General features: G+C 42.3%; 1 protein-coding gene across 1 annotated transcript; it reads left to right on the top strand.

The window, feature by feature from the left end:
* The first annotated feature begins 892 nt into the window (after positions 1-892).
* On the top strand, positions 893-7,768 carry ddx23 (DEAD (Asp-Glu-Ala-Asp) box polypeptide 23). Its single transcript, XM_076741978.1, has 17 exons — positions 893-989; positions 1,979-2,136; positions 2,393-2,512; positions 3,067-3,160; positions 3,252-3,317; positions 3,409-3,547; positions 3,638-3,771; positions 3,903-4,015; positions 4,119-4,262; positions 4,406-4,631; positions 4,860-5,005; positions 5,139-5,316; positions 5,823-6,065; positions 6,198-6,349; positions 6,440-6,548; positions 6,728-6,902; positions 7,040-7,768. Exons 2-17 carry the CDS (start codon positions 1,979-1,981, stop codon positions 7,261-7,263), a joined length of 2,421 nt encoding a protein of 806 aa, XP_076598093.1. The 5' UTR covers positions 893-989; the 3' UTR covers positions 7,264-7,768.
* The last annotated feature ends 861 nt before the right edge of the window (positions 7,769-8,629 follow it).

The following is an 8,629-nucleotide window of genomic DNA, read 5'->3' as shown; positions in this document are numbered from 1 at the left end:
CACACACACACATAGCACACACCAGAGGATGGTTTAGATTACAGGCAAAACATAGTCTGGTCTCTGCACTAACAGCACTTCTTGAATGTTAATCTGCTGCAGAGGATAGTGTTTTTAAGTGATACTGAGCAGAAGGGCCTATTGCATCATGGCTGCACTATCTGTCTATGGTCAACGATAGACAATAGATATCTGGCTCCTACTGCAGACCTTTTCTTAAGATTAGAAATTAGGATTACAAAGTTTTCTTCTTTTAGTAAAGCTTTGAAATATGCGCTATTAATTCTTAATTGTATTATTGTTGTGGTATGACAGCGATAGCTAAGCAAACAGACATGGCATACCTTAAAAAAAACCTGCTGACTACTGCAGGAAGTGGAGTGAGAGTTTTAATTTACTGGGCTCGACTAATGCAGTTGAAGAAGGCCATTGTTTTAGACTGAAAACATAGTCAAATGTTATGGGAAAAAAACCCCTAAAGTTACTCAATTAATATTTACAACAGTGTGAACTATCAACAGCAAAATGCACCAATGCACTGACTTAAGTATGGCCGACAACGTTTAGCGGTTGACTTCCTGCCTGAAGTGCGCAGAATAAACTATGTGGTCCTTAATTTATTCTGTTCCATTTGCAAAAATCTACACCTACCACATAGTTTCAACTTCTGCTAGAGTGAATGGAAAAATCAGTGTCGTGGTAACTCGTGACACTGTTGCCACCTTGTGCCTAAAATGGCAAACAGACAGACTGACAAAGTTATTTTTGATCAGGCACGTAGTCGTCCATGTGCCAAACATTCGGGGCCCTGACAGGATTCATTCACGTCACTGGGAAATGTAGTGTAAAATACAGTAGTCTCCACTCAGTATGGAACACTCAGTACTACATCTCCCACTCACCCTTGCTGGCTTCAGCTCGTGTAGTGCGACATGGCGTCTTCTTGAAGCGTAGCTAAATCGTAAACATTTTGTCGACAAGTAGTTAAGGTAGGCTTTGAATATTGTACACCGCATATTCTCTTGCTGTGTTTTAAAGTGCAAACGTATGATTTGTGTGAGGTCTGTATGTTGCATCTTTGGACGCTTTCTTGACGATAGTTAGCCTTTTTGCTAAGTTCTGAGCTAATGTAAGCGGCTAGCTTGTTCACACAATCCACTGCATTCACTTCGCAGAAGCTGAGTTACTTCATATAGTCCTGTTTTTTTTGTTTTTTGTTTTTTAATCATATGACAAGTTGCCGTTTCTTGCAATTGATGGTGAACTTTGATATGAACCTTAAACGACCCTGAAACTTTATCGAATAGATAATGCTGTACGTTACCTTCAAGTGCTCCCAAGAGAAACTGTTCCTCAATGATGAACGGATAAGCCAAAAAAAACCTTCTGGATAAGAGCTTGGCCAAAAATTTATAAATATTTAAATAATTACATCAACTGTGCTACATTCAGTTTATTAATATATTATGTTCTGTTGATAATATGTTCTTAATCTGTCTTTATGTGTTTTATCTACTGTTAAGATTGTGTTTTTTAGCTATGAACTCTGTGCTGCCGTTATTGTTGTATGAACTGGAGACTTCAGTAAATTTTGAATAGAAAAAAAGTCATGCTGCATTTTGGGATGCTCAGCAATATAGTGAATATGGCTACAACATACAACATAAAATAGTACTTTTTTCACTAGCCAGCCACAAAATGAATTAAGCATGACGTGAATTTTGTCAGTGTGTTATATGTAAACAAAAGTTTATTCATGAGAATAAACTATTTAAAGAAAATTTAGATGTAATGTCCTACTTACAGCACTGCGTAACTGTAGGCTGTTCATTCATTAATTTCCTCTGAAAAGTAAATTGCACTGAGTACATAATTTTAAACCTGCCAAAGTCAATGTCAGATAACCAATTTTAAAAATGCACTGAAAGTATTTTGTTCTTGGAAAAGCCGCTCACACACATGCTCACTGTGTTTGCAGATGGCAGCTGACTCCACAGACAAGAAGGATGCTGAATCCTCAGGGACCAAAGACAGAGAGAGAAAACGCAGCCGGTCACGAGAGCGGGATCGTAAAGCCTCACCTTCACGCAAACGCCATCGTTCTCGTGAACGAAATCGCTCTAAATCTACAGAAAGGTAACTGAAGTGCAAGGACACAAACCCATTGTAACACTAGATTAAAGTTGAAGTTGTTAAAAAATGTTTACACTTTCACACTCACTCACACAAACACACACACACACACACACACACACACACACACACACACAGCATTTGGCCTATTTTTCTTTCTCTTTTTGTTTAATTTATTTTCTGCATGGCTAAATTTCAGTTTGTATGATGTTGAAATGAAAAGCAAATACATTGCTTCTGGTTTCAATTTTAATGACAGAGACCGACGCATGAAAGACAAGGACAGAGACAAGGATCGTGACAGAGATAAGGACCGAGAGAGGAGCCGTAAGGACAGAGACAGCCATCGACGCGATAAAGATCGCAGCAAGAGATCCAGGTATGTGAATTCAGAAATACGCAGCTTTGTGATCACATGACCTGTAAATGCTGATTGACTTTTTTTTGGCAACACAAAAATTTTCCTTTGCTTGAATTTATTTTACAACTTTTAAGTTGTGATGTTTTCCCCCCACAGAACGTTGAAGACTCTCAAACAATTGTAGAATCATGTTAGTTTGTTGTAAACATCATTCACACCGTGGATTGGTGATATTGCCCTAAAATAATATCATGATATTTCAAGACGTTTGTGCAATACCGTTATTCTTGTAAAATATAGAATTATCGTCTGCATTAAAAACAGGCAAACTATCCGAATGTCATTGATTTGTATTTAACATGGTATCAGTTAGTGGAAGATGTTTCTCTTTCTTGACGTTTTGGGTCACTGGATGCATATAAGTAGGTTAGGTTACAATGAACAGTTTGTTGAAATTTCTGTTTTTGGAGTTGTACACTGAAATTAGTCAAATAAGCAATGAATGAATGATTGTTATTTTGAAAAAGGTCAATTACACCTGGTTAAATTTAGTCTGTCACTTTCCTTTGTAGAAGTCCTTCGCCCAAGTCAAAGGATGCCAAATTAAAGAGAGAGAAGGATATAAAAACAGAAGATGATGAGGATGAAAAGAAGAAGAAAGAGAAGGTAAGAATCCAGTTGAGCTGAATCTTTCACAGTGTGACACTGTTTCTTAGGTTGTTATTTTGGGTGTTTGACCTGTGCTGCTTCTGTTCAGGTCCAGCCTTTGTCTTTGGAGGAGCTTCTCGCCAAGAAGAAGGCAGAAGAGGAAGCAGAGGCAAAGGTGAGAACTTTCCTGAGGTTCACGTTTTCTTTTCCTTTTTAAAACCATGATTGTTTTTTCCTTACTTTTTTCTTTATTTGGTCCTTTTCAGCCCAAGTTCCTCTCCAAGACTGAACGAGAAGCTGAGGCTCTGAAACGGAGGGAGCAACAGACAGAGGAAAGGAGGAGGTTGTTGGAAGAAGAGAGGAAGAAGAGAAGGATGTTCCAGGACATAGGCAGAAAAATGATGGGTCTGCATCAGCCTCTGATTCATTCAGTTTGAAACAATCTGCATGTTGTTATAAAAGCATAATGACCCTAACTGAGAATATGTATTTCAGAGGACCCCCAGGAAAGGGAGAGGCGAGAGCGAAGGGAGCGAATGGAGCGGGAGAACAACGGGAACGAAGACGATGATGGACGACAGAAGCTCAGAGAGGAGAAAGATAAAAGCAAAGAGCTCCATGCCATCAAGGTTAGTCTCTCCCCTCATAGACGAGAGGCCCGTGCTCGGTAATGGGATGGAAACATTAACGGCACACCTCTTGTCCTAAATCTAATCTCCACAAATTCGCAATGTCATACTAAAACTTCTCATCTTTACAGGAGCGTTACCTCGGTGGGATCAAGAAACGCCGGAGAACTCGTCACCTGAATGACAGGAAGTTTGTGTTTGAGTGGGATGCTTCTGAAGACACTTCGGTCGATTACAACCCAATGTGAGTCAGCACGAACACATTGTACCTCCTAAACCAAAGCAGGTCTTTGTTGCTCTAATGTGCACAACTCTAAACAGTTTGATGCTCCCCATCTGTCTCTCAGCTACAAAGAAAAACATCAGGTACAGCTGTACGGACGAGGCTTCATCGCTGGCATCGACTTGAAGCAGCAGAAAAGAGAGCAGTCACGCTTCTATGGTGACCTGATGGAGAAGAGACGAACGCTGGAGGAGAAGGAGCAGGAAGAGTGAGTAAAACAGAGTAATTGTGGCTTTAAGGAGCAAATCTAATCGAAAACATAAAGCTGAGTGTATGTAAAATAAAACTGAGTCGAGTTACCTCACCTTCACCCCCAACTTTCCCACTTGCTAATATCTATTCTCATGTCAGAACGAGACTGAAGAAGATGCGTAAGAAGGAAGCCAAGCAGCGCTGGGACGACAGGCATTGGTCCCAGAAGAAGCTGGACGAGATGACGGACAGAGACTGGCGTATCTTCAGAGAGGACTACAGCATCACCACCAAGGGAGGAAAGATCCCGAACCCCATCAGGAACTGGAAGGAGTATTCGCTGCCCGCTCACATCCTCGAGGTCATCGACAAATGTGGCTACAAGGTCAGTTCACTGCGTCTGCAAGTGTCGTAACTTTGACGAGGAAATACATGGAAATCTTTTGTTCAAGATGTTGTAGTTTCAGTTGTGCACCAGTGTGTAGGATTTAGTGGCATCTAGTGGATAATACACCCCCAGTTAATTTATTCTTCACCCACAAACTGATGTCTCTCAATGTCTCTGATAAATTTAATCACTAATAATGACTTTTTTTCCTCTCTTAAAATCCAGGATCCGACACCTATTCAGAGGCAGGCCATTCCTATTGGTTTACAGAACCGTGACATCATCGGTGTGGCCGAGACAGGTAGTGGTAAAACAGCTGCTTTCCTGATTCCACTGCTGGTCTGGATCACCACTCTGCCAAAAATCGACAGGTAGCACAGCTCAGACTCAACTAATCTCCAGTAAAATGTCACACTCCATTTTTTCCATTGGCCTGTGCTTCATTCTCTTTACTCACTAACCGTCTTGTGCGTTCCTCTTCTCCCTGATTGCCTGTTTGTGCAGGATCGAAGACTCAGACCAGGGTCCGTATGCTGTGATCCTGGCCCCGACTCGTGAGTTGGCGCAGCAGATTGAAGAGGAGACCATAAAGTTCGGTAAACCGCTCGGCATCCGCACAGTGGCTGTGATTGGAGGAATCTCCAGAGAGGACCAGGGCTTCCGTCTCAGGATGGGCTGCGAGGTGAAACATTCAGCACTTAAGGATATAAATATCTGTGTTGTCTGTCATCATAATGTCCATAAATCTGCCTGCAAATCGTAGAAGAAAGGCGCTCCGTGTAACTTCACATTTTGCCTGATAATAATCACATGTGCAAGTTTTCACCACTATCAGAAATGGATGCAGTGATGTTTGTTTATCAGCTGGTGGTTACATTGCAAAGAGGAACTGCTGATGGCTAATTGTGCAACATTATACTTCCTGCTTGCATCCCCCAAAGTATTATGGGAATTGTCTGCAAAAGCCTGTAAATAAAAGGAGGGAAAACTGGGCAAAAAACGTTTCCTAAGTTTACCAAAACCTCAGCAATTGAATCAAAAACATAATTTCAGACACTCACGCACCCACAGACTCTTTTTTTCTAATGCAGCATCTCTTGGCAGTAAGCCCACCCTGACAGTACGTACATATGGTACCAATAAGCGTAAACACATATTCACCAACTGTGTGTTTTCCCCGTCGAACAGATTGTGATCGCCACCCCCGGACGTCTGATCGACGTGCTGGAGAACCGCTACCTGGTCCTGGGCCGCTGCACGTACGTGGTCCTCGACGAGGCCGATCGTATGATTGACATGGGTTTCGAGCCCGACGTCCAAAAGATTCTGGAGTACATCCCGGTGACCAATCAGAAACCAGACACGGAGGAGGCGGAGGACCCTGAGAAGATGATGATGAACTTTGAATCTGGAAAACATAAATACAGACAAGTATGTTTATCTGTCAGACGATTGCAAACATTTCATAAACGAGACTGCTGCGTTGCTGCCAGGTGCTCGCTGTTTATTTGTGTTTTCAGTCTCTGTATTTGTTTGTTTGTTTGTTTTGTTTGCACCTTGCAGACGGTCATGTTCACAGCTACTATGCCTCCAGCTGTGGAGAGACTGGCCAGGAGCTACTTGAGACGTCCGGCCGTGGTGTACATCGGGTCTGCCGGCAAACCTCACGAGAGAGTCGAACAGAAGGTCCTGCTCATGTCGGAGGGAGAGAAGAGGTAAACAGACCTTTAACTGTAAACAACAAACATACCGTTTGTCTCTGTCAGAGTGTGAGACTGACTGGTTTTGCATTCTGTGTGGTGCAGGAAGAAGCTGCTGGAGGTGTTGTCGCACGGCTTCGAGCCTCCCATCATCATCTTCGTCAACCAGAAGAAGGGCTGTGACGTGCTGGCCAAGTCTCTGGAGAAGATGGGGGTGAGTCGCTGCAGACCAGACCAGCAGTCCAACACTTTATTAAACGCTCCAAAACACTCAAACGTTCGAGTCCTAAGGGTACCCACTTTGGGAACGGCTGCCGTCTTAAATGAACTGGGTGTCCTAAAATGCTGTCAACATAAACATAACCTCACCTCACTTGTTTCTTCTTCACGCAGTACAATGCTTGCACGCTGCACGGTGGCAAAGGCCAGGAGCAGAGAGAGTTCGCTCTCTCCAATCTCAAGGCGGGAGCCAAAGATATCCTGGTGGCCACAGACGTTGCTGGTCGAGGTATCGACATCCAGGACGTGTCCATGGTCATTAACTATGACATGGCTAAAAACATTGAAGGTGAGACGCCTCGCGGTGGTTTTTGTCTGTTTTTTATTCTCGTATTTACTTGGTGAAGACATCTTGTTCAGAGTTCATAGTATTCACAAAGCCTTCCTCTGGTAACAAACTGCTCTTCCTGTTCTCTCCTCCTGCAGACTACATCCATCGTATCGGTCGTACTGGTCGTGCTGGTAAGAGTGGTGTGGCCTTGACTTTCCTCACTAAAGAGGACTCGGCGGTGTTCTACGACCTGAAGCAGGCCATCCTCGAGAGCCCGGTCTCCACCTGCCCCCCAGAGCTGGCCAACCACCCGGACGCTCAGCACAAACCTGGAACCATCCTGACCAAGAAGAGACGCGAGGAGACCATCTTTGCCTGATTTACCCCGGCTGTTTCAGAACAAGTTGGACTTCCACTGAACACACACACCTGGGTTTTATCATGTAGTTCATTTCTCCGTTTTACATTCAGGATTTGGTCTCCACATTATTGACACCCATTTCTTTTGTTCTTTTTCCACCTTGCCTCCCATTCCGTCGGTCTGTTTCTGTCTTTTCGACACATCATTAACTGGTGCAGAAATCAGTTCAGCGTGTAAATGTGGACTCTAGATGTTTGTTTTGCTTTTAGAAACAAGATCAGTAAGCAGGAGCCTGATGATGTAACTGATCTGCACTGGATTAATGTTACTCTTCAGTTATCAAATGTGATGAATACCAGCCAGGATGTGAGTGTCGATGATTCTCTGTCAGCATAATTTGAATTTCCTGACTGTTCAAGAGACCAATGCCAGAAGTGACGACTTTCTCTTCAGATTCGTCCTCTAAAATTCATTGTTTAAGATATAAACATTTGTATGAAGTGAATACAGCAAATTTGAGTAACATCTGGCTCATAACTGTCTACCATGGATGCAGAAAAGGGGTTGAAACCTTCAAAGACGTATAAAAGAGCAAAATTCAGGCGCTCACACATCAAGGAAGAGGATTAATGTGGAGTTTAAAAATCCTTCATTACTGCCATGACTTCATGGAACTAATAAATAATGAATCAAAACTCCACATCACTCCTCCTCTGCATATGAGCGGCTGAAATTTGCTCTTTTGTGTATATATTTTTTTTACCTCTGTGATAACACATGTATGAATAACCGGTCAGATTATCTCATGATTCATAAACAACAGCTGCCGGCCACCATCTTTGTGTTGAAAATCCCTGAAAACCTCAGTCAGCTTCTCGCTATGATGAGCGAGACCCCACATTAACACCATGAGTTCTGTCAAAGTTATTCTAAAGTTCAGTAGTCGTGTCTTCGGCACTGTCAATCAAATCCAGCCTGAAAGTAGATTAGAGGAGTTTTTGAATGGAAAACACTTTTGAAATAATGCCTTTAAGTCATTTTTCTAAACTTTAGCTCTGATCTTTACTTATTTTTCCATACTCATATAGAAATTCTTCAAGTTTTCAGGAGATGTAGAAGCCCATGTGTGCTGTAGCTGTACATGAACACCGTGTGCTTTCACCCAAGGAAAAGGTGATAAATGATAAAACCAAGAATACAGTTTTTAACAGATTTTAAGTATTGCAATACTTTTATGAATATCATCAAGTGTACAGCTCTGAGAGGTTAACTTACTGACGATGAGCAGGTATGTTTACCATGTTCACCATCTGTTTAGCATGTTAGCATGCTAACATTTGTTAATTAGCACATAGCAGAAGCTACAGCTGAGGCTGATGGGAAG

Source organism: Chaetodon auriga, chromosome 10 (assembly GCF_051107435.1).
Source record: "Chaetodon auriga isolate fChaAug3 chromosome 10, fChaAug3.hap1, whole genome shotgun sequence".
In the NCBI taxonomy this organism is placed as follows: Eukaryota; Metazoa; Chordata; class Actinopteri; order Chaetodontiformes; family Chaetodontidae; genus Chaetodon; species Chaetodon auriga.
The sequence above is the reverse complement of the archived record's forward strand: the minus strand, read 5'-3'. Positions and strand labels throughout refer to the sequence as shown.

Coding starts and splice junctions, on each gene's coding strand:
- ddx23 (XM_076741978.1), top strand. CDS start 1,979: ATGGCAGCTGACTCCACAGACAAGAAGGATGCTGAATCCTCAGGGACC. Junction 5,317..5,822: donor GTCTCAGGATGGGCTGCGAG/GTGAAACATTCA, acceptor CCCGTCGAACAG/ATTGTGATCGCCACCCCCGG. Junction 6,903..7,039: donor CATGGCTAAAAACATTGAAG/GTGAGACGCCTC, acceptor CTCCTCCTGCAG/ACTACATCCATCGTATCGGT.